Here is a 24980-nt window from a genome sequence, read left to right as displayed (position 1 = left end):
TTTCTAGGACTACCACTTATCGTTTTGACACCCTATACCTAATATTATTTTGAACTCTCTATTATAGTCTATTCTCTTTCCTCCCTTCCTATGTAGGTTCGTAATCGTAACATAATTACGTATGTTCATTTGTACCCATAGTAGTAACATATTAAATATTATTATACCTACATAATATGGATTTATGCATTTATGCATATGAAGTTAACTGGAAGAGAAGTTAATCCATATTCCTTAAAGACCTCTGATTCATCCACAAGGATATATCGGATATCATCAATTACTATTGGTTAGTTTATTGACCGAGCTAGATTATCATCTTTATCTCAGCCGCAGATAACTCTGCAGTCTGCAGTTAGCTCTGCTTATAAGAGACACTGATAGACCTGGAAGCTAGAAGGAAGTGGCTTCTGGTATGAAATTGTTATCATCCGATTGCATAGTGATAACAAGACTAGGTCCTGTTGCTCTGCAAATGCATCAGATGCATAAAAAAGTCAAAAAATAGACATCCATAAAATGAACATGAGACTGTAGACTGGGTCCAAAAGTCTTAAGGTGTGTCCACACATGGTCGACCGACCATCGATGGATATTGACTGAACCGTCCACACTTCCTCGATAACATTTTTTTATTTATTTTATTTAAGAAGTTTTCATTTATTAGTTATTCGGTACAAATCTCTCAATTAAATAAATATTCAAAAAACGGTGTACCCATCCGTAAAAGCCGGAGCTTGTGCCACGGGTGGGGATTCACCATCGTCCATCGACGGCCGGTCAACTATGTTTGAACACGCGTTTTTTTCGTATTCGTATTCGAACAGCATTTTCTCTCAAGTTAGGGTTGCACCTCTGCCACTTTGGGCTTTTTGTGTACAGAACACACCTTTAGAGGCAAAAGTCGACCCTCTATCTATTCCTTCAATCCGCAAGCTCTCTCCATGGAAGACAAAATTCCAAAAGTCACTTACCGGGCACTTGTTCGGTTTTTCGCCGGAATGTACTCGCATGTGGATCAGCAACTTGTAGCGGGCGTTGAACGCTCTCTTCGCCCGAGGGCAGTTCAGCCAGTAGCAGACATATTCGTTGCTATGCGTGGAATCTACATGATTACGCTCGATGTGGTTGACCAGGGCTGCTTGGCCCGAGTGAACCTCCCAGCAGTTCTCCCAGCGACATTCTACTTGTAGCGGGCGTTGAACGCTCTCTTCGCCCGAGGGCAGTTCAGCCAGTAGCAGACATATTCGTTGCTATGCGTGGAATCTACATGGTTACGCTCGATGTGGTTGACCAGGGCTGCTTGGCCCGAGTGAACCTCCCAGCAGTTCTCCCAGCGACATTCCACCAGGCCTGAAGACAAAGGACATCAGGATAGTAAGTTGATGAGTACCATGGAATTTATACCCAATCGAACACATCTACGGGATTTACATAGTCATCAGCTCCCATGGCTTAGTGGTCACTGTGCTCGCCTTTCACGCGGGAGACTCGAGTTTGAATCCCGGCGCGGTCAAAAAATTTTCATCATACAAATGATTGAGTCCGCGACTGGCTGTTGCTGGGCCCACTTAGCCTCGTGAGGAAAATGAGTAACACTATGTAATATAAATTCACATTGCGACCGGTGCCTGCATAGTGAGTAAACATTGGGAATTTATTGAGATTTTTGGAAAATCCTATAATGCTCCAGTGAGCACCAAAGTGGTGATCTAATAACACGAAGAAACGGCATTTATTTATTTAATGCCAAACTCACCTGTTTTGTCGGCGTCATACGTCTCTTGTGCCGGTGGTGACGGAGTTGCTGTGACGCGGGAAGTGCTATCGACGGCACTCTGTTCATGCTGAGCGTTATTGCTGATGGCCGCCGAGGATCTTTGGATCACAATGGAGTTCAGAAGTTCTCCCTCGTCTTTGGGGAGAACGATTTGGTTCTGGTGCGAACCATCCGTGTAGGGGAAAAGGTTGTGCTGATAGGAGGAGACGCCGTCGGACACAACTTGGTGACTACATGGCAACATGGCATCAGACTGGAGACGCGCCCTGGTGTTCAAAAACTGAACTGAGCAGCCTCTCCCTCCTGATAGCCAAAGCCAAGACCGAGGTCAGGCACGTCTTGCAAGTTACGAGATATGTTCCCAGTGGCATGGATAGTGTCGTAAGGAATGTATTCCAGCATGTGATCATGAGTCACGGTTTGCAACTCGTAGGATTCCATCAGGAGGTTGGGTTCACCACAGCTAAACACGGTGAAGTCTGGGTTCAATGGGACACTACTGTTGACGTTTCGCACGGAAGGGACAATGTCGCCGGGTTTGGCATAGTTGAGCTTTCTCATTTTGGCAGGAGTGAGATGGTCGTGGTTGTGGTTCTTAGCATGCTTCCTTAGACTGCTAGGGTCAGTATAGCGCTTGGTGCAACCCTTGTACATGCACTTGTAGGGTCTCTGGAAACAAACAGGAATAGAAGGAAATTATCACCATGTTGTTTGAACCTGGCTACAATTTAGCAATGGTTTCTTGAACACATAATTGAGCTAGATGATGATCTACAAATACTTTGAAATCGCCCAATAACGGGAACCAAAAGGACTCAAAAGAAACTTACCGTGTCGAAATGAGTTCTCTGGTGTTTCGCCCTGTCCGAACTGTTACTGAATGCCTTGTGGCATCCCTCGTAAGTGCAAGAGTAGGGTCTCTCCCCGGTATGGGACCTTTGGTGAATCTTCAGGTTTTCCAAACGTGAGAAAGCTTTTGCACAGTGGGGGAACTGAAATATTCCTAAATTAAAATGGACGCGGCACATAAGGGATCTGGAAGAGACCGCCTTAACATAATAATATTAAAGGCTATAGTGTGTTTGTCTTGCAAGCGCTATATCACGGGTTCGATCGCCTAACGGGGCGAACTTTATCGTAAGCTTCGGCTGGCTTTCTCCTATCCTGTCCTCTTTCTCTCTTCGATTTCGATATTTGTTAACATTTTCTCCTTCACTTCACTTTCTCTTTCTCGATGTATTTTATTTTCCCCCTGCTTTCCAAATTCATTGCTGTCTTGGTCTAGCCCTTTTTCCGCCTTCCTATATGCTTTCCAATTTCTCTGTTCTTGACCATACCAGCGCATTCCAGGTATCCACTCTCTTGTATCTTTTTTCCTGGTAGAAACTGGTCTAGTCTAGGGATAAGTATTAGATAGGTAAGTACGAATTTATCCTATGCACGAGATAGATAGTGGATAGTAATCATTTTCTCCTTCACTTTCTCTTTCCCTCTCTCTCTCTCTCTCTCTCTCTCTCTCTCTCTCTCTCTCTCGACGTATTTTATTTTCCCCCTGCTTTCCAAATTCATTGCTGTCTTGGTATAGCCCTTTTTCCGTCTTCCTATGCTTTCCAATTTCTCTGTTCTTGACCATACCAACGCATTCCAGGTACCTATCCACTCTCTTTTATCTTTTTTCCTGGTAGAAACTGGTCTATTCTAGGGATAAGTATTAGATAGGTAAGTACGAATTTATCCTATGCACGAGATAGATAATAGTGGATAGTAATCATAGTATTAGATGCATACATAGTTATTATTTACACACCTCAGTATCAGCAAGAGTAATAAAAACAAGAATGATGATACGAATCTAAATAACATCTCATCTGTTTTTTTTTTTTCTCTCACTGGTGAGAATTGTTTCCAACAATAGAAACATTTGGACTTCAAGAAACAGGGAGAGAGAGAAATCAAACAAAAGCTAAATTTGAAGACAATGGATGCCATAAAAATACCTTTGCCTCCTTGAAAGCAAATTTGTCGCCGGGTCGCCGCAGACAAGGATTTCGCCTTAGAACACCCAATTATCCCAACGACATGATCAAAGGCTTCCATAAAGGACGAAGACCCTTGAATCAAGAAATTGCTTTGTTGAAACCGTATGTCTCTCTCAGGATTTCAGGATACAATTCAATATATGTAAGTCAAAACCGAGCTCATACGAACCTACAACTTTCAGATCCAAAGTCCACCACTTTAACCTAGTCAAGTTGTGGGTTTTGGTTGATTCACTACTGAGTTCGCGGGTTCAAAAGAGTGAGGTTCAAAAAGGAGGCACTTTGGGAGAACAAGGGATAGGTAAATGGAAACTAACCATAGACCGACGGTCGGTCCTCTTCGTCAAATCTATTTGAGCTACCTATGTTCTGGACTCTAGAAAATGCCAAGTTCCCCCCGGACCAATAATTTGTTTACCGGACTAGTCATCAAACATCAAATAAGATATTTAGACGGAGGCACTTTGGGAGAACAAGGGATAGGTAAATGGAAACTAACCATAGACCGACCTCTTCGTCAAATCTATTTGAGCTACCTATGTTTGTTTAAGCTCGAATTTTGATCGTATAAGATAGGTTTAAGCTCCAATTTTGATCGTACAAGGTAGGTTTAAGCTCGAATTTTGATCGTACAAGGTAGGTTTAAGCTCCGATTTTGATCGTACAAGGTAGGTTTAAGCTCCAATTTTGATCGTGTAAGGTAGGTTTAAGCTCCAACTTCGATCATGTAAGGTAGGCTCGAGTTATTAAGTAGTTTATTGACCGAGCTAGATTATCATCTTTATCTCAGCCGCAGATAACTCTGCAGTCTGCAGTTAGCTCTGCTTATAAGAGACACTGTATGATAGAACTGGAAGCTAGAAGGAAGTGGCTTCTGGTATGAAATTGTTATCATTCGATTACATAGTGATAACAAGACTAGGTCCTGTTGCACGAACAACTCTGCAAGTTGCATTCTACTAGTTTTCGGGCTCACCTGACTGAGGAACATTTGCCGTTCGGTCATCAGCTGATTGTGCAGACACTCCATGTCCTTACAATGCGGGGTCATCATGACTAGCATGACCATACCCAGGGGGTTTCTGTACGTCTGGAAAACAACACATGGGCGGAGTTTAGAAGAGGAATTTTAGAATGAATGTCGTTCTCTGATAAGTAGGTATACTACGCTAACTTTTGGCCTTGGAATCGAAACTATAACTTATCCTGCAACTGCGTATACATAAAGACCACTCTGAGGGTGAGGTTTAGGGCCAAAGAGCCCTAAAAGTTGGGTTGAGCTCATACGAACCTACAACTTTCAGATCCAAAGTCCACCATTTTAACCTAGTCAAGTTGTGGGTTTTGGTTGATTCACTACTGAGTTCGCGGGTTCAAAAGAGTGAGGTTCAAAAAGGAGGCACTTTGGGAGAACAAGGGATAGGTAAATGGAAACTAACCATAGACCGACCTTTTCGTCAAATCTATTTGAGCTACCTATGTTCTGGACTCTAGAAAATGCTAAGTTCCTCCCGGACCAATAATTTGTTTACCGGACTTTAAACCTAGTCATCAAACATGAAATAGGATATTTAGAGAAGTAGCACTTTATTACTTTATACGAAGGGCTCGTGCCTACTGAATAAATTTAGGACATGGGTCAGGAAGTATCAAAAGGTTAATTTATAATAATCTGTTATAACACGTGATACCTGCTATTATCTATTACATCAGAATTTGGCTCATCCTCGTGCTGCCTGTCTCTTCGAACTTTTGACTTCCGTAACTACATAAAGTATTAAAGGTGTTCTTACACATTCAGAGGTGCTTCTATGAAAGACGGAAAAAAGCCCTAATAACAGAGTCAAGAGAAGAGATTTCCCTGATTGGGGGAAAGAGCACGAAAACCATACTATCAGAGGACACAGCTATTGCCAGAGCATACCTTACAGAGCAATACCTACTTTTATGTATTGTTCTTTATTTATTATTATTATTTAGAAATTAACCGTATAAGGTTCAAGCTCCAATTTTGATCGTACAATGTAGGTTTAAGCTCCAATTTTGATCGTACGAGGAAGCTCCAATTTTGACCGTACAAGGTAGGTTTAAGCTCCAATTTTGATCGTACAAGGTAGGTTTAAGCTCCAATTTTGATCGTACAAGGTAGGTTTAAGCTCCAATTTTGATCGTACAAGGTAGGTTTAAGCTCCAATTTTGATCGTACAAGGTAGGTTTAAGCTCCAATTTTGATCGTACAAGGTAGGTTTAAGCTCCAATTTTGATCGTACAAGGTAGGTTTAAGCTCCAATTTTGATCGTACAAGGTAGGTTTAAGCTCCCATTTTGATCGTGTAAGGTAGGTTTAAGCTCCAATTTCGATCATGTAAGGTAGGCTCGAGTTATTAAGCTGTGTCTCTCTGGTTCTGCCAGTTTTCGGGCTCACCTGACTGAGGAACATTTGCCGTTCGGTCATCAGCTGATTGTGCAGACACTCCATGTCCTTACAATGTGGGGTCATCATGACTAGCATGACCGTACCCAGGGGGTTTCTGTACGTCTGGAAAACAACACATGGGCGGAGTTTAGAAGAGGAATTTTAAAATGAATGTCGTTCTCTGATAAATAGGTATACCACGCTAACTTTTGGCCTTGGAATCGAACCTACAACTTAACCTGCAACTGCGTACACTTAAGACCACTCTGATGGTGAGGTTTAGGGCCAAAGAGCCCTAAAAGTTGGGTTGAGCTCATACGAACCTACAACTTTCAGATCCAAAGTCCACCATTTTAACCTAGTCAAGTTGTGGGTTTTGGTTGATTCACTACTGAGTTCGTGGGTTCAAAAGAGTGAGGTTCAAAAAGGAGGCACTTTGGGAGAACAAGGGATAGGTAAATGGAAACTAACCATAGACCGACCTTTTCGTCAAATCTATTTGAGCTACCTATGTTCTGGACTCTAGAAAATGCTAAGTTCCTCCCGGACCAATAATTTGTTTACCGGACTTTAAACCTAGTCATCAAACATGAAATAGGATATTTAGAGAAGTAGCACTTTATTACTTTATAAGAAGGGCTCGTGCCTACTGAATAAATTTAGGACATGGGTCAGGAAGTATCAAAAGGTTAATTTATAATAATCTGTTATAACACGTGATACCTGCTATTATCTATTACATCAGAATTTGGCTCATCCTCTAGTTATATCTAGTAGATGAATCTCTCAATACTTACCAATGGGGTAGTAAATTTATACCTACTCATTACATTCTAATGTCATTTTAATAATTTCAATCGCCTAGAAGCCTAGACAGTAGACAAAACTGACATAATAGGTATCCAAGTAAATATCTCTGTAGTTCTGTACCTATTAAATTCTATACATGAGATTCTTATTTGATGACAATTTAATGTTAGATGCAACAGTTACAAAGAGTTTGCATGCATGTAGGTTTAGTGCATAACTATTAGGTAGTTATAGATAGTAGGTACACACGTAAACAGGGCGGTACATAGGGGGATTATCCGGTGCCTTTTGCCCCAAGCTCGGCCTCTTCAAGGGGGCCTGGAACCAGCCATGTTCCCCCCCAAAATGGTCAGCCTAATAGTTAGCTTGAAGGTAGCGCGTCTGTCTTGTGAGCGCTAGGTCGCGGTTTCGATTTCCGCCCGGGACTGATTTCATCCTAAACGGATAAGGTTTTCTCTCGGAACGGCTGGCTTTCTCCTATCCTGTCTTTCTTCTCTCTTCGATTTCGGTACGACAAGACCTTTTTGAGAGAGGTTCCCTCTATCAAACCTCTTTAAAAAAAGTTAAAAAAAAAAAAAAAAAAAATGTTGCCAGGAGAGGTCTTTTGTTGGTGTGAACTCCGGGCCCAGCCTCGGAGTTCAAGCTTAACTCCATACACAAAATGCCCAATCTGAGGCTTAGGTGTAGGGGCAACAGCCCTAAAAGTTGGGTTAAGCTTATACGAATCTAACCCCTGGCCCAGTGAGGATGTGAATGGGCCTCGATGTAGGTAAATGCCCTTCCAATAGATACAAGTTATGTATCTGTGTAGATTCATTCACCTTCTCGACATGTATCATCTACATATCCACAGAAGTAAATCATTCTGCAATGTGTAGCTAAACTTAATGTGATTATGATTGGTAATATTACATATCATTTTCGTGAATCAATTTTAGAGTCAGTTGAGTCAATTTTATAATCATTTATATGTACCGGCTTAAAGGTTAAAGAGAAGATGGTTTCGTCCTATTTTATGAATTTAAGTTCCTTTCAATTATGTAGGTATTTGCTTACCTATAACAATTTTGACCTCATTTCCAATAAAATTCCTGGTTTATTGGTCATACCTGTATAGGTTACCTAGGTGGACTTGTCATTTGTCCATTTGTCAAAAAATAAACCATGCCTTTTCCCTTCCTATATTTAGGTAATTGCTAAAATTTCGAATTGTAGAGTTAGACTCAAGAGGTTTGATAGAGAGAGAGAGAGAGAGAAATATGCCTTAGAGGTTTTTAATGGCACTATAATTTAATGATATAACTAAATTGGACCATGGACCATCAATACACATGATCTCACTCCCTCTCTCTCTCTTTCTCTCCCTCCCTCTTTCTCTACCTCCTTCCTTCCCTTTCCTTCTCTCTATCATTAGCTTGGTCATTTTCCTTTCATCCATACCTAATTTGGGTAAGGAGTAAGAATTTGCTCATCATAGGTAAATCGTAATACCTATAAGTGAAAAGAAGGTAACATAAGGTGAAAAAAAGTACCTACGTAAGCAGTGAAGTACGAGTATCCATACGTAGATACTCAGAGGTAGGTATGTGTAGAGGCTATTTTATTAATTACCTACTTATAATATTCCATTTGAAACTTTAATGCAGTCTGCTTTATTTATAACAAAGTTGTTGGGATGATGCAATGATTTTATTCTCCTACGCTGCACTGAACTGGAAGTTCTGTCTGTAGCTTTAATTTCTCTCTGCTCTATGCTAATTTACTTCCGATGTTTGCTAGTCAGATCTCTAGAGCTCATAGTGGCTTCTTTACTAGGAGCTCGTAGCTCGACTTTGCTTGGGTACCTAGAGTTCCCTAGCTAAGCAGTGAAGTACGAGTATCCATACGTAGATACTCAGAGGTAGGTATGTGTAGAGGCTATTTTATTAATTACCTACTTATAATATTTCATTTGAAACTTTAATGCAGTCTGCTTTATTTATAACAAAGTTGTTGGGATGATGTAATGATTTTATTCTCCTACGCTGCACTGAACTGGAGGTTCTGTAGCTTTAATTTCTCTCTGCTCTATGCTAATTTACTTCCGATGTTTGCTAGTCAGATCTCTAGAGCTCATGGTGGCTTCTTTACTAGGAGCTCGTAGCTCGACTTTGGTTGGGTACCTATAGAGTTCCCTAGTATATCTTGATTGATGTCTCAGTAACTTTGTGAAGGTCCATGTTGATATTAGAGAGAGGGAAATAGATTATATTCCCTAGGATAGTCTGGTAGGATACAAGAACAGAATATACCCCTAGTTTATCCTGATCGAATAGGACTACAACGTCCTTTTACCCCAGCATTCTTAAGTTCCAAGAAGATCCTATGTCTATTATTAACCAGGACCAAAATCGGATATTTAAACTATGATTAACTTTTAATCTTGGATTAAACGATTTTATTGGCTAAATGAATTGAAATCGACCAATCAGATCGCTTAATCCAAGATTAAAAGTTAATGGTTTAATCTCTGCGGCCCCGGCCATATCAGGTTAAAGACATAGTCAACGCGCGGCTGTCGATCGACCATTTCGACATCGAGGCAACGGCCGGTCGATTATGTGTAGACACCTGGACACATCTTAAGGTATCTTTAGGTACCTATGTAGGCACATTCGATGTAGCTATCTGCGTTCTCTTATGTTCTTGAAACTCGCGTCGTCAGCATAAAAATCTGTTCACTTTCATTTAAAGATAGCATGTTTTGCGTCAAATCTGGTTGAAAAACACATTATATTCATTAGATTTTAATAACAACTGTATTTAACACTGGATGAAGTTAATGAAATTAGAAAGAGCCGTAGCAAACAAATTTGTCAGAGTATCTCTTGAACGTTTGCTGACCCAGATTGAAAGATGCGTACAAAGGTCATTTGTGATGTATTGATCAGCAATTAGATACCGAGCAACCTTCTGACGTGTGTAAATGCCGCTCAATCCTTTCCTCTCTAGAAGTAAGATGTACGTTCTCTTTTCTTATAATAACTGATGATGGTGTAATCCAAAAATAGTAAAAGGGAACCCAGTCCCAATTAAATGTGTTGAAGAAAGAGCCAGGTAAGTGTATCGGTATAGGTAGATACCATAGCATGGCTTGTACATAGTATGTCTGATACCATGGGATCCGTCACTAGGTGATGCGGAGATTTCCTCATTGAAAATTTTAGCCTTGGAATTTTGATTTTCAATTTACTAGGGGGTTTAGTCAAATAGGTATTCGATTTGGGGCAGAATTGAAAACGTTCTCTTTTCTTATAATAACTGATGATGGTGTAATCCAAAAATAGTAAAAGGGAACCCAGTCCCAATTAAATGTGTTGAAAAAAATCAAGGTGCCTAATTAGAGCCATTTCGATGGGACGGAGTAAAGGGTGCTCATTTTGTATTTCAAGATAAATTATGGGATATTTGACATTTGCAATATGTATTTCGCTTTGCTATACCTACCTATGTACATATAAAGCTCGTATAATACTCGTATAAAGCTCGTATAATACAGATGATTTGATGATTCTGATAACTAGATGTAAGCGTGAACCCATATGACTATATGAAGATAAATAATTACACCCCTCAACAAAATGGCCAGAGTTGTAATTACCCATCATGATTTCTTTGTGGTGAAGCTGAGAGCTTCTTCATATTTTTTGTGGATATCACAGCATTCACAGCATTACAAAGGCCTCCTTTACCATTTTTGACATATCATATAGTTGTTCTTTTTACTCTGGTAATGCCACCACTGGTCGCTACCCGATTAAAGTAGCTACTCAATTGTCCTCACGAGGCTGAGTGCACCCCGAACTCCAAGCACAGAGCCGAAAAAAACCTCGGCTCCGCCGGGAATCGAACCCGGACCTCCTGCGTGCAAGCCTCAGAGTTGTAATTAAAATGAATAAACGTGTAGTTATGCATATATTAACACATGTGGGCAGGAGGGTGCCAATTAGATGTATGTTGTAAATTTTGTAAATATACCTACAAAAAATTATTTTTTTTTTTTTTTTTTTTTTTTTTTTTTAAGCATAAAAATATTTATTGGTCCATTTATAAGTTGCAATTAGTTTGCCAATTGCCATTCTCCTTTTGTCCTTCATTCTCTTAAAATCTCAAATGGACCTTTTACCTATCACACATACTTTGACCAAAGTGTCATTTCGTCAAGAGCTTTTTATCTGGGAATATGTATAAAGAGGAATGTGTGGATCAATTGGTACATTATCAGCTTAAGGATTACGATTGTCTTGTCTTGTCATTAGGGACTTTGGTCCTTGAAATATGTAGGAATGACCTCACGGTGCGGTTTGGTGGGATGGTGGAAGGATTGATAGGGAGGGATTCACTTGATATTTGTACGCAATAAGAAGAATTTTCACATGATTTTTTTTTCTTCATTACATATTTTCCTCGTTAAATGGTTAACAGTACAAACAAGAATCTGCAGATACCACTGCAAGATCTACAACAGTAATTTACTTCCAGTATTTTGTGAGTAATAAAATACTTGTCAATATGTATGTATAGGTAGGTAGGTACCTTCTGGTATCGAGAAGTGAGATATTGGATTCTGTGCCACTGTCTTCAGTTTTCTCGGCGTTTATAGGAATCCTCATTCTCTGGTTAATTCTTTTCATGTCGATCCTATAATAGGTAGGTATTGTTTCTTGGCGTCAGAAAAGATTCAAAATATTCATGTTGTTTCATAACACCAAGCACCAAGTTAGTATTATTTATTATAACTTTATAACACATCTTTAGGCGTAGATCCTGAATCCTCATGACGTGATGACATTACATTACATTGAAATGGGGGTCTTTTCTGACGAAATTCCTGTGTGCGGAGTCCAGTATGTAGGACTATTGCACCCTGGAGGACGTGATGACATACGGTCAATTGGTCACCGAGGCTTCAGCTAGGGATAAGTAAATATTGATTTTATTCATATTGACTGAGTTCTCCTGAAGCTTTTCCACCGAACCATGCTATCCGGGAAGAGTGAAAGGAGTGATCGTAAGAAAAGAAAATACCCGAGATGTCTCATCGTATAATCTGCGGATAATTTCAGTCTAATTGGATAATGGGTCGTAATGGTATAATCTCTCTATTCTCCAGCATCCATAAAGGACGAAGACCCTTGAATCAAGAAATTGCTTTGTTGAAACCGTATGTCTCTCTCAGGATTTCAGGATACAATTCAATATAAGTCAAAACTGCTCATCCTCTAGTTATATCTAGTAGATGAATCTCTCAATACTTACCAATGGGGTAGTAAATTTATACCTACTCATTACATTCTAATGCCATTTTAATAATTTCAATCGCCTAGAAGCCTAGACAGTAGACAAAACTGACATAATAGGTACCGTAAATTTATACCTACTCATTACATTCTAATGTCATTTTAATAATTTCAATCGCCTAGAAGCCTAGACAGTAGACAAAACTGACATAACAGGTATCCAAGTAAATATCTCTGTAGTTCTGTACCTATTAAATTCTACATGAGATTCTTATTTGATGACAATTTAATGTTAGATGCAATAGTTACAAAGAGTTTACATGCATGTAGGTTTAGTGCATAACTATTATGTAGTCATAGGTACACACGTAAACAGGGCGGTACATAGGGGGGCTATTCGGTGCCTTTTGCCCCGGGCTTGGCCTCTTCAAGGGGGCCTGGAACCTCCTCCAAAATAGCCAGCCGCGGGTTCGATTCCCCACTGGGGTGGATTTTATCCTAAACCGAAACAGATTCTCGGAATGGCTGGCTTTCTCCTATCCTACCTTTCTTCTCTCTTCGATTTCGGGACGATAAGACCTCTTTTGAGAGATTTAATACATACAGTTTCCTCTATCAAACCTCTTTAAAAAATGGGGTTTAGCTAAAAATTGTTGCCCTGAGGGGCCTATTGTTAAAGTTGACCCCAGGCCCAGTAAGGCTGAAAAGGGCCTGCATGTAAATGCCTTTTCTATAGATATAGCATATCTGTGTAGATTCATTCACCTTCTCTAGGTACATACATACCTATGTACCTATATCATCTACATATCCACAGAAGTAAATCATTCTTTCTCCTATCCGGAGAAAGGTATTTCTTCTCTCTTCGATTTCGGGACGATAAGACCTCTTTTGAGAGATTTAATACATACAGTTCCCTCTATCAAACCTCTTTAAAAAATGGGATTTAGCTAAAAATTGTTGCCCTGAGGGGCCTATTGTTAAAGTTGACCCCGGGCCCAGTAAGACTGAAAAGGGCCTGCATGTAAATGCCTTTTCTATAGATATAGGTTATCTGTGTAGATTCATTCACCTTCTCTAGGTACATACATAGATACCTATGTACCTATATCATCTACAATTCTACATATCCACAGAAGTAAATCATCCTGCAATGTGTAGCTAAACTTAATGTGATTATGATTGGTGATATTACATATCATTTTCGTGAATCAATTTTAGAGTCAGTTGAGTCAATTTTATAATCATTTATATGTACCTAGTTACATCTATAGAAGCGCTGGGTCACTGTTCACTATTTATAGATAATGCAGAATAAATTACTCCTAGTCCTAGGTATGAGTATACCAAGTCATGCTAGAGATCTCTAATACTTGGATATGAATGGGGTTAATACTGGTGACTTCACTGCTGCCTGTAGCAATTCCACGGTTCCTAAGGACGACTTTTAACACTTGTCCTCTATCCTGTACCAGTAATCGTCATGTTAAGCTTCATTGCATCGTGTAATGAGTAATGGACAAGTGCATGCCCGTCGTTAACCCATAAGAGCCGGTGATTTCATACAAGACATCCATCACATATTTATTATATTGGCTCTGTACTAGGGCAGTCTGTCTTGGTGTACGCATACGTTTATCAAATGGTAGAGGTGCAGAATTTGGCATTTCCACTAATCATCTAGATTTTCTATCCATAATTGATTTCATACAAGACATCCATCACATATTTATTATATTGGCTCTGTACTAGGGCAGTCTGTCTTGGTGTACGCATATACGTTTATCAAATGGTAGAGGTGCAGAATTTGGCATTTCCACTAATCATCTAGATTTCACCGATTGCAACTACTGTGTGTGTCCACACATGGTTGAACGCCCAATGTCGACTGAACTGTCCACACTGCTTCAACAACATATATGTATTTACCTCGTCGATCGACGGCCAGTCGACTATATTTGGATACACCTTAAGTCATTTTCTCAGCCTAGTTAGCTTCGGAAGATGAAGGGCCAGATCACAGGTTCGATTCCCGTCCGGAGTGAATTTTATCCTAAACAGAAAAGATTCGTTCTCGGGATGGGACGGATGGTTTTCTCCTATCCTGACTAAACCACTGAACCTCTGGAGGTGACATTTAAATAAAGACTGTTCCATAGTGTAGGTATAGGTACTTCTGTGCCTACGTACCTACACACTGCACTTTGACATTATTCTGTAAATACAGAACACTTGCTTCTTCCCAACTTATTGTTTCATTACATATTTTCCTCGTTAAATGGTTAACAGTACAAACAAGAATCTGCAGATACCACTGCAAGATCTACAACAGTAATTTACTTTTAGTATTTTGTGAGTAATAAAATACTTGTCGTCAATATGTATGTATAGGTAGGTACCTACTGGTATCGAGAAGTGAGATATTGGATTCTGCACCATTGTCTTCAGTTTCCTCAGAGTTTATAGGAATCCTCATTCTCTGGTTAGTTCTTTTCATGTCGATCCTATAATAGGTAGGTATTATTTCTTGGCGTCAGAAAAGATTCAAAATATTCATGTTTTGGCACACTATAATAAATATTCATGTTATTTCATAACAGCATAACACAAAGTTAGTATCATTCATTATAACTTTATAACACATCTTTAGGCGTAGATCCTGAATCCTCATGACGTGATGACATACATACGGTCAATTGGTCACCGAGGCTTCAGCCAGTAATAAGTAATTATTATTGATTTTTAATTTTATTCATATTGACTAAGTTCTCCTGAAGCTTTTCCACCCAACCATGCGATCCGGGAAGAGTGAAAGGAGTGATCGTAAGAAAAGAAAATATCCGAGATGTCTCATCGTATAATCTGCGGATAATTTCAGTCTAATTGGATAATGGGTCGTAATGGTATAATCTTTCTATTCTCCATCGAGGAAGTCACCTCGCAAAATATTGAGACCAAATATTGCCAGGAGATAAAAACAAAATAAAAGAGATTTCCATCAGTGGCGGAGATATATGAAATTATTATAAGTCCGCTGACTCCTTTGCTGAATTAAATACAGGTATCTATACATATAAAAGATGTAGCCACCGTTGCGTCGGATCGATCCTAACATTGGGTAAAATCTCCGTGATTAGTGGAGACGCCAAATTCTGCACCTCTTTCCAGTCTACCATTTGATAAACGTACGTGTACACCAAGTAAGACAATCTGCCCTAGTACAGAACAAATATGATAAATTTTTGAATGGTAACCAAGGGGCTTGGAGAGACCCGTGGTAAGACACCCTGATAGATGGGATAAAGATATTGAAATCCTAGCAGGCAAAAACTGGCAAAGGAGTGCTCAAAACAGAAATCTCTGGAATGGGTTAAGATATTTTTTAAAGATCGTTCCGATCCCCCCCCCCCTCCTTTGAAAAGAGGTTTCATAGGAGGAACTGTAACTGCTAAGGTCTTATCGTCGCGAAATCAAACGGAGAAGGAAGACAGGATAGGAGAAAGTCAGCCGTTCTGAGAACGAACCCTATCCGTTCAGGATAAAATCCGCCCTGGGCGGTCATCGAACCCGAGACCTTGCACTTACAAGGCAGACGCGCTACCTTCTAAGCTAATTGCTAATTGGGTTTTTCTGCTGTTGAATTTCGTGATTGGGTTTTTCTGCTGTTGAATGAACTACGTATGCCTATTATTTTTTTGAGAGACTTTAATCCTCAAATTTCTCGATTTACAGGTTCAGTGGAGGCACAGCAGGGAGGAGACAGCTGCAGCAGAAGAAGAGGATCTTGCTTGAAAGATTTGTATCTAGGAGAACAGTCTGGTAAGTTTATAAATTTAAAGTAGGGGAGAAAAGTAATTAATCTGCAGAGGTACAACATGTTGCATAGGTAGGTAGTAAGTAGGTAAATAGGTAGATATAGGTGCATAGGTAGGTTCTAACCAAAGAAGAATTCCGAGAAGACTCTCTCCTTACCTCGACGAAACAGACTATTTTGCTCTGTTTTGCTAGAAATGGGAATATAAAATGTTATTAATTTACATCACTACGTACTACCTTTAACAAATCTACTATTTAGCTATCTAGTTAGTTCTACAATCGACTACAAAATCCCAACTACTACTATTGGAATTTGAACGCCCATTTTGGATTTTCTCACTCTCCTTCTCTCTTATGTCTTCTCTTTCTCTTCATTTTGTATTTCAAGATAAATTATGGGATATTTGACATTTGCAATATGTATTTCGCTTTGCTATACCTACCTATGTACATATAAAGCTTAGCTCGTATAATACAGATGATTTGATGATTCTGACTAGATTTAAGCATATGCCCATATGACTATGGCTATATGAAGATAAATAATTACACCCCTCAACAAAGTTGTAATTACCCATCATGATTTCTTTGTGGTGAAGCTGAGAGCTTCTTCATATTTTTTGTGGATATCACAGCATTACTAAGAGCCTCCTTTACCATTTATGACATATCACATAATTGTTCTTTTTACTCTGGTAATGCCGCCACTGGTCGCTACCCGATTAAAGTAGCTACTCAATTGTCCTCACGAGGCTGAGAGCACCCCGAACTCCAAGCACAGAGCCGAAAAAAACCTCGGCTCCGCCGGGAATCGAACCTGGACCTCCTGCGTGCAAGCCTCAGAGTTGTAATTAAAATTAATAAACGTGTAGTTATGGATATATTAACACATGTGGGCAGGAGGGTGCCAATTAGATGTATGTTGTAAATTTTGTAAATATACAAAAAATCGATGTCTGCAGCCTTTCACTTTTCGAGAGAAAAAACTGCACAGTTTAGCATAAGACCTGTGTTATGTGGACACGTGTACGTGTGTCCACTGGATTGGGTAATGTTTATGAATAGGTAATAATTGATAGTGGGTTTGTTAAATAATCTTGGGCCGGTACACAAGCTATATGACATATGTCCCAACTTGGTCTCCAACTCCAACCTGGACTTTCGATAGATCGCTATGTGTGTGTGATATATTTGATCAAACGCGATATTGGATCTAATTTCAGGTATAAACGAGTGAACTTTGCGCATGTATCGCGTACAAACGCGAACACAAATAATCTTTTGGGCCGGTACACAAGCTATGACATATGTCCCAACTTGGTCTCCAACTCCAACCTGGTGTGTCCACATGGATTGGGTAATGTTTATGAATAGGTAATAATTGATAGTGGGTTGTTAAATAATCTTGGGCCGGTACACAAGCTATGACATATGTCCCAACTTGGTCTCCAACTCCAACCTGGACTTTCGATAGATCGCTGTGACTTTCGATAGATCGCTGTGTGTGATATATTTGATCAAATGCGATATTGGATCGAATTTCAGGTATAAACGAGTGAACTTTGCGCATGTATCGCGTACAAACGCGAAAACACACATCCATCTGTCGAAAGCTCGAAAGGTTGGGATAAGCAAGCTCAGAATAAACTGATCTGAAATCGGCAAGGAATCACAAGATGTGAGATCTCGAAGAATCAGAGTAAAAGGGAAATGAGAATGCTGGATAATATCTTGGGAAGAGGCAAGAGTAATTTGTTTAACTTACCAATGTGAGTTTAGATCTTTGACATACCTACTCAGATATATGCTGTCATTATATTTATTTTTTTTTTTTAATAGTACCTCGAAAAGATCGAAAACTTTGCTCAGCTTTTCGCAAGCTCTGGTAGATTCTTTTTTCTTTTTTTTTAAAGCATAAAACTATTTATTGGTCCATTTATAAGTTGCAATTAGTTTGCCAATTGCCATTCTCCTTTCGTCCTTCATTCTCTTAAAATCTCAAGTGGACCTTTTACCTATCACACATACTTTGACCAAAGTGTCATTTCGTTAAGAGCTTTTTATCTGGGAATATGTATAAAGAGGAATGTGTGGATCAATTGGTACATTATCAGCTTAAGGATTATCGATTGTCTTGTCTTGTCATTAGGGACTTTGGTCCTTGAAATATGTAGGAATGGTCTCACGGTTTGGTTTGGTGGGATGGTGGAAGGATTGATAGGGATTCACTTGATATTTGTACGCAATAAGAAGAATTTTCACATGATTTTTTTTATGTATTCAATACCTATTTTTTATAATTTGTGTGATATATTTGATCAAATGCGATATTGGATCGAATTTCAGGTATAAACGAGTGAACTTTGCGCATGTATCGCGTACAAACGCGAACATACACATCCATCTGTCGAAAGCTCGAAAGGCTGGGATAGGATTGGGAGATATTTCGTAGCTTGTGTACTGGGCTTTAGTGCAAGCTTTGTGCTGCCTGTCTCTTCGAACTTTTGACTTCCGTAATTACATAAAGTATTAAAGGTGTTCTTACACATTCAGAGGTGCTTCTATGAAAAAGACGGAAAAAAGCCTTAGGATTGGGAGATATTTCGTAGCTTGTGTACTGGGCTTTAGTGCAAGCTTTGTGCTGCCTGTCTCTTCGAACTTTTGACTTCCGTAACTACATAAAGTATTAAAGGTGTTCTTACACATTCAGAGGTGCTTCTATGAAAAAGACGGAGAAAAGCCCGATCCAAACTGAAAAGTTGAAATGCAACAAACAAACTCCGCCGTTAGGCCCGCCTCACATTGGAATCTTGGTCGAGTGACTTTCAGTAGCACGTAGTCGCCTGGACAACCAAATCTAAGAAAATGTTATAGAGTCTATGTATTTGTAGAGAGTCTCTATCATTTTCATAGGTTTCGTTTTGAGTTATACTACCGGGCGACACGGCGCTTTGAACTCTTGACGTGTGCACGCCTCCCGGCTAGCTTGACGCTCCACCAAAAGTCGCGCGTCTATGCTTCCAATGTACGGCGGGCCTCAATCTTCCCCATCCAACACCAGATCGCGCTTACCTGAACAAAGTCGGTGAAGTTGTGATCCGATCTGAGAGCACTGGGAGTTGGCAAGCTTTCTGCTGTCGATGACACGGCCGCTGGTTGTGCCACTTCCTTGGTCTCACTCACATCCGCCTGTTTGGCGGTTGTGATGGCGGACACGCCAAAAGTGACGGTACACAGGAGTAATCCAATTCGTAAGAGACTGAAATGTCTCTTCATTTTGTCACCGTTAAAGTTTCAGTAAGCACAAACTTTGCGGCTTCGGATTGGAACGGCCGAAATGGAACGCACTATGAAATAGTTTTTCGGGTGGAAAACACTCGTATACACACGCGTCTTTTAAATTTAAATTTTGTTTTTCCGGATTTTACAGGAGTAATCCAATTCGTAAGAGACTGAAATGTCTCTTCATTTTGTCACCGTTAAAGTTTCAGTAAGCACAAACTTTGCGGCTTCGCGATTGGAACGGCCGAAATGGAACGCACTATGAAGTAGTTTTTCGGGGGGAAAACACTCGTATACACACGCGGTCTTTTAAATTTAAAATTTGTTTTTCCGGATTTCGTTCATTAGTTATCGTTAGCACTCAAACCGAGTATAGTATCGCTTGTATACTTTGCTGGTCAAGCACTAAAGTTCCTGAAAAGTTCAACAGAAAGCGTCCTGTGGCGTTAGTTGATTTCTCCTACATAACGCGCGAAGATGTACGAGTTTTATGACTTGGAATTTCACGTAAGGATCAACACCGCCATGGGAATCAGATGAATCATTCTGATAAAGAAGATCCCAAGAATCAGTAAGACTAAGGTATGTAAATACCTACTTATAATCGTGTACTTGTGGCAAAGGAAGATTGCGATTCTCAATAAAAGATTGACTTGACATTCCTATTTGCGGAAGAGCCAAAGTAGAAGAACTGGAAGAACATCGTGAAGAGATACGAGTAGATCCTTGGAGAAAATCAAACAGAAGCTAAATTTGAAAACAATGGATGCCATAAAAATACCTTTACCTCCTTGAAAGCAAATTTGTCGCCGGGTCGCCGCAGACAAGGATTTCGCCTTAGAACACCCAATTATCCCAACGACTGATCAAAGACTTCCATAAAGGACGAAGACCCTTGAATCAAGAAATTACTTTGTTGAAACCGTATGTCTCTCTCTCAGGATTTCAGGATACAATTCAATATATGTAAGTCAAAACCTAGAAGTCAATGTTCAGAAATTAAAAGTGACATGGACGTGCGAATACTAGAAGATAAATTCTCAATACTAGATCAAATATCCAATGAGCTCATTACTGAAATTGCTCAAATACATAGCTCAAAAAGGAGAAATGTTGAGAAAACCGCAGTGACAACACAAGTTGGCATGTTCGTCCAAGATTCCTGGGACCGGTTCAAGTTCTGTTGCCTTTTGTAAACTCGACACTTTATGTAATCGAACAGTTACATCTATAGAAGCGCTGGGTCACTGTTCACTATTTGTAGATAATGCAGAATAAATTACTCCTAGTCCTAGGTATGAGTATACCTAGTCATGCTAGAGATCTCTAATACCTGGACATGAATGGGGTTACCGGTGACTTCACTGCTGCCTGTAGCAATTCCACGGTTCCTAAGGACGACTTTTGACACTTGTCCTCTATCCTGTACCAGTAATCGTCATGTTAAGCTTCATTGCATCGAGTAATGAGTAATGGACAAGTGCATGCCCGTCGTTAACCCATAAGAGCCGAGGCCTACATTAAAGCCACATCAAACTTGACCAAACCCTTATCTCTTTTTCGCTAATATCTCAGTCGCTCCACGTCAGAGTGCATCGGGGCTTTGTCTATTAGTTAGAAAACAAAATTTCCTACTATTTTCACTATTATTTGACATATTTACTCAGTACCGGTCCGGAGTTAGGTGCAGTTTTTCAGCAAGATCAAACGAAAAAGGAAAAGGTTCGGCTCTTCTGGGTTAACTTCTAGGACTTGTGGGCTTGTCTATTAGTGCTAGTGCTATTGGGATGTGGACTATAACTATGATGGTACTAATGACTATGATTACGGCCTCAAATCGTGCAATGATCAGATAAATCTCTTAATCTCTTGTTGAATGGAAGTAGAGACCACTCCTGCTTAACATTAGGCTCGGTAAGGTGCTATACCAATATTAGAATGGTCTGAGTACGAGGCGCTAGACTCAGAATGTCTCACTTCATATCCCGCTGAGACCTCAGGTATTTTCTTGCCACTTTTTACACTGTTTACATTTTTTGTGTCTTTATTTATTTATTTTTTACGGGGACCCCACGCTCGTTAGGGCATAAGGGAAATGAAGAAGAGGAGGTTTTTTTTTCTAGCTACACTAGTTGCATTTTTGGTGCCTTTGTTTATTTTTAAGGGGTCCAACGTTACTGAACTCGTAGGTGTGACCACGAAGGTATTTGCACCAAGATATTTACTGACGGGCGTTTTAACCCCCTTTGGTGACAAGCTACCCGCCTACTCACATTAACCTCAACCAGCCTGAGTAGGGCCGGGAAAACAGCACGCGATTGTCCACATGATCACCCATCCGGATACCAACCACGTGCAACGTTGATTAACTTCAGTGATCCATAATTATTTTCACCTCAGTTGAGTTGTGTGTTTAAAAAGCCCTTTCCCATCCTACTCTAGAAAAAAAAAAAAAAATGAGTTTAAATGTCCTTTTCAGTCTCATTCAGCTAGCAGTAAACAAGATATTCCATTCTATTCCAGAACACGCATGGAAATGGCATTCACTGTGAATATTTTTTACCATCAAGTCATTTATTGTTATTTGCAAACAGTTTTCTCGATAATAATGTTATGTTAAATGTGTTCATAGCTCATTGTTAGTTCTCATTGCTATTGCTATTGTAAGGTTGAATTCATATATTTATTTTCATCCTACGTTTCTACATCAATATTCATTCAGTTTTCCATAGCTACTTCAATATTAATTCTGTTTTTCATATCACAAATACTTCTCGCGGTATCCAATCAGAAGTCTTGAACGTGTTTGAACCAAAAGAAAGTGAGTGATGAGATGTGTATGGATCGTTTATTATGTTCATATTGATCGAAACTTACCATCATGTCGCTGGAAATTTCAATCAAACACATTGCGCTGGTATTTATCTTATTGAAAAATATACGCGTACAATGGATCTCCAGATACCATGTATGTATATTAGTGGCTCTTGGTGCTACTCCTTTATTTATAGTACTACAATGGCTTAGCTACTGTATACCTAGGTAGTTTGAATGCAAAATGCTTTTTCAAAACCAATTTGAAATGTAAAATGTAAATGTACATTTTACATTTTCCATTTTGCGGTTCGCACATCTCTGCTGCTAGTGCTATTGGTATGTGGGCTATAACTATGATAGGACTAATGACTATGATTACGGCCTCAAATCGTGCAATGATCAGGATGATTATTTTTTTAATGGTGTCGATTATTTTATTGAATTATTGATGGGTATCTAGGATTAGGTAGGTGGTATCTATTACGGCTAATTTGCACGTGTTTATATATGTCCTGTGTAATCTAACTATGATGACATATTTAAGTAGTGCCTATAATATCTGGTACCTACAAAATCTACTCCTACATAATTACAAGCTCCCAAACTATGTAGGTACTTGCTTTTCAGCTACAAGTAGAATTCAAAAACAATGATTTCTCTGGAATGACGGAATGACTTCTTAGCTCCGCCAAGCCCCGCCAAGTCAAGACAGTTTGACCGATTTTTAATGGTGTCGATTATTTTATTGAATTATTGATGGGTATCTAGGATTAGGTAGGTGGTATCTATTACGGCTAATTTGCACGTGTCTAGCTAGAGCTGTCCTGTGTAATCTGACCATGATGACATAGTTAAGTAGTGCCTATAATATTAGTTACATACAAAACCTACTCCTACATAATTACAAGCTCCCAAACTATGTAGGTACTTGCTTTTCAGCTACAAGTAGAATTCAAAAACAATAATTTCTATGCAATGACGGAATGACTTCTTAGCTCCGCCAAGTCAAGTTTGACCGCGCTACTAGAGATTGGAATTATTTCTACAGTTGCCTATACACCTACTCTTCAATCTACATACATAGATGTCAAAACTGATTGGCCCAAAATTCACAAAGAACAGCAAGGAAAGAAAAGAACCTGCACTCCATAGGGACATAGTGAACTCAGGTCGAAGCATAGTAAAAATGGGAAAAGCAGCAAACAAAAAATCAGAAATGATCCTCATTCTGTTTGGATTTCACTACAGAAACCCAATATTCAAGACAAAATTCAAAATTTCCATCTTTCACAAAGAAAGTACTTCGGTCGGTAATAGGTATCGTTAAAAAATCCACATGAAGTAATGAATGAGTATTTCCTCCTAGGCGAGAGAGAAAAGAAAGCTACCCAAAAGACTGAAAAAATTCTTGACAGCAGTGTTAATCTTATTGACGTAAAAACTTCACCGCTTCAGACGTACATATCAGAAAAGTTCAATAACTTCAATAACTATCGGGATTTCCGGCCCCCAACAGATAAAGATATGTTCGGACTGAATTTTACGGGGAAAAGGAGAAAATTTGTCAAGTCGAAAAAATATGAGAAATAATTTACACCAAAAGGGTGTTAGAATCAATAAAATAAACAATTTTATTACAATAAAACGTCAAAGAGTCAAAGAAAAGATCGTACCACTAGTTTAGTGTTTATTCAACTTCGTTCAAAATTACGTCAAAAAATCGGAAATTTATTTTTATGCGATTTAAAATCTTGATATTTATTCGTACGCTGAATCGACACACACAGAGCAAGCTCAGAATAAACTGATCTGAAATCGGCAAGGAATCACAAGATGTGAGATCTCGAAGAATCAGAGTAAAAGGGAAATGAGAATGTTGGATAATATCTTGGGAAGAGGCAAGAGCAATTTGTTTAACTTACCAATGTGAGTTTAGATCTTTGACATACCTACTCAGATATATGCTGTCATTATATTTATTTTTTTTTTTTAATAGTACCTCGAAAAGATCGAAAACTTTGCTCAGCTTTTCGCAAGCTCTGGTAGATTCTTTTTTCTTTTTTTTTAAAGCATAAAACTATTTATTGGTCCATTTATAAGTTGCAATTAGTTTGCCAATTGCCATTCTCCTTTCGTCCTTCATTCTCTTAAAATCTCAAGTGGACCTTTTACCTATCACACATACTTTGACCAAAGTGTCATTTCGTTAAGAGCTTTTTATCTGGGAATATGTATAAAGAGGAATGTGTGGATCAATTGGTACATTATCAGCTTAAGGATTATCGATTGTCTTGTCTTGTCATTAGGGACTTTGGTCCTTGAAATATGTAGGAATGACCTCACGGTGCGGTTTGGTGGGATGGTGGAAGGATTGATAGGGATTCACTTGATATTTGTACGCAATAAGAAGAATTTTCACATGATTTTTTTTATGTATTCAATACCTATTTTTTATAATTTAATTTATTTTTTTTTATATGTATTCAATACCTATTTTTTATAATTTAATTTATTACATATTTATAATTATTTATTTTTTATTCTTCTCCTCAAGTCCCCACTCTCTTCCATTCTCAAAGTTGAACGCCATTTTTCACCTCACTCGGTTGAATTAGAACCACTTTCGGTCGGAATAGACAATAGGCAAAACCAAGCCCAATTTGTCCTCGTATCACGTATCAGGAGGCTACATAAGGATACCATTCACATAATCACACATACGTGGATCTAAGGAATGGATTA

The 24980-nt window shown here is 39.1% G+C and overlaps 2 protein-coding genes across 2 annotated transcripts; both read right to left on the bottom strand.

Annotated features, from left to right (window-relative positions):
• Positions 1-819: 819 nt before the first annotated feature.
• LOC108252657 (zinc finger protein ZIC 4-like) lies at positions 820-2024 on the bottom strand. The gene is made up of 3 exons (XM_017444977.2): positions 1760-2024; positions 1222-1353; positions 820-1060 (listed from the first exon to the last, which is right to left on the bottom strand). The coding sequence occupies exons 1-3, from the start codon at positions 2022-2024 to the stop codon at positions 837-839; spliced, it is 621 nt and encodes a 206-aa protein (XP_017300466.2). The 3' UTR covers positions 820-836.
• LOC103511404 (zinc finger protein mnm-2-like) lies at positions 2003-19415 on the bottom strand. The gene is made up of 5 exons (XM_008476129.2): positions 19212-19415; positions 6244-6357; positions 4796-4909; positions 2611-2772; positions 2003-2449 (listed from the first exon to the last, which is right to left on the bottom strand). Exons 1-5 carry the CDS (start codon positions 19413-19415, stop codon positions 2054-2056), a joined length of 990 nt encoding a protein of 329 aa, XP_008474351.1. The 3' UTR covers positions 2003-2053.
• Between the last annotated feature and the right edge of the window lie 5565 nt (positions 19416-24980).

Source organism: Diaphorina citri, unplaced genomic scaffold (genome assembly GCF_000475195.1).
Source record: "Diaphorina citri unplaced genomic scaffold, Diaci psyllid genome assembly version 1.1 scaffold711, whole genome shotgun sequence".
Taxonomy (NCBI): Eukaryota; Metazoa; Arthropoda; class Insecta; order Hemiptera; family Psyllidae; genus Diaphorina; species Diaphorina citri.
This window is presented reverse-complemented; position numbering and strand designations above follow the sequence as displayed.

Excerpts from the sequence above, each read along its gene's own strand:
- LOC108252657 (XM_017444977.2), bottom strand. The coding sequence starts at position 2,024 with ATGTTGCCATGTAGTCACCAAGTTGTGTCCGACGGCGTCTCCTCCTAT. Across the intron at positions 1,354-1,759 it reads GTATGACGCCGACAAAACAG|GCCTGGTGGAATGTCGCTGG; the intron begins GTGAGTTTGGCA and ends CTTTGTCTTCAG. Across the intron at positions 1,061-1,221 it reads CTGCTACTGGCTGAACTGCC|CTCGGGCGAAGAGAGCGTTC; the intron begins CTCGGGCGAAGA and ends GGCTGAACTGCC.
- LOC103511404 (XM_008476129.2), bottom strand. The coding sequence starts at position 19,415 with ATGAAGAGACATTTCAGTCTCTTACGAATTGGATTACTCCTGTGTACC. Across the intron at positions 4,910-6,243 it reads GGCAAATGTTCCTCAGTCAG|ACGTACAGAAACCCCCTGGG; the intron begins GTGAGCCCGAAA and ends GTTGTTTTCCAG. Across the intron at positions 2,450-2,610 it reads AGAGAACTCATTTCGACACG|AGACCCTACAAGTGCATGTA; the intron begins GTAAGTTTCTTT and ends GTTTGTTTCCAG.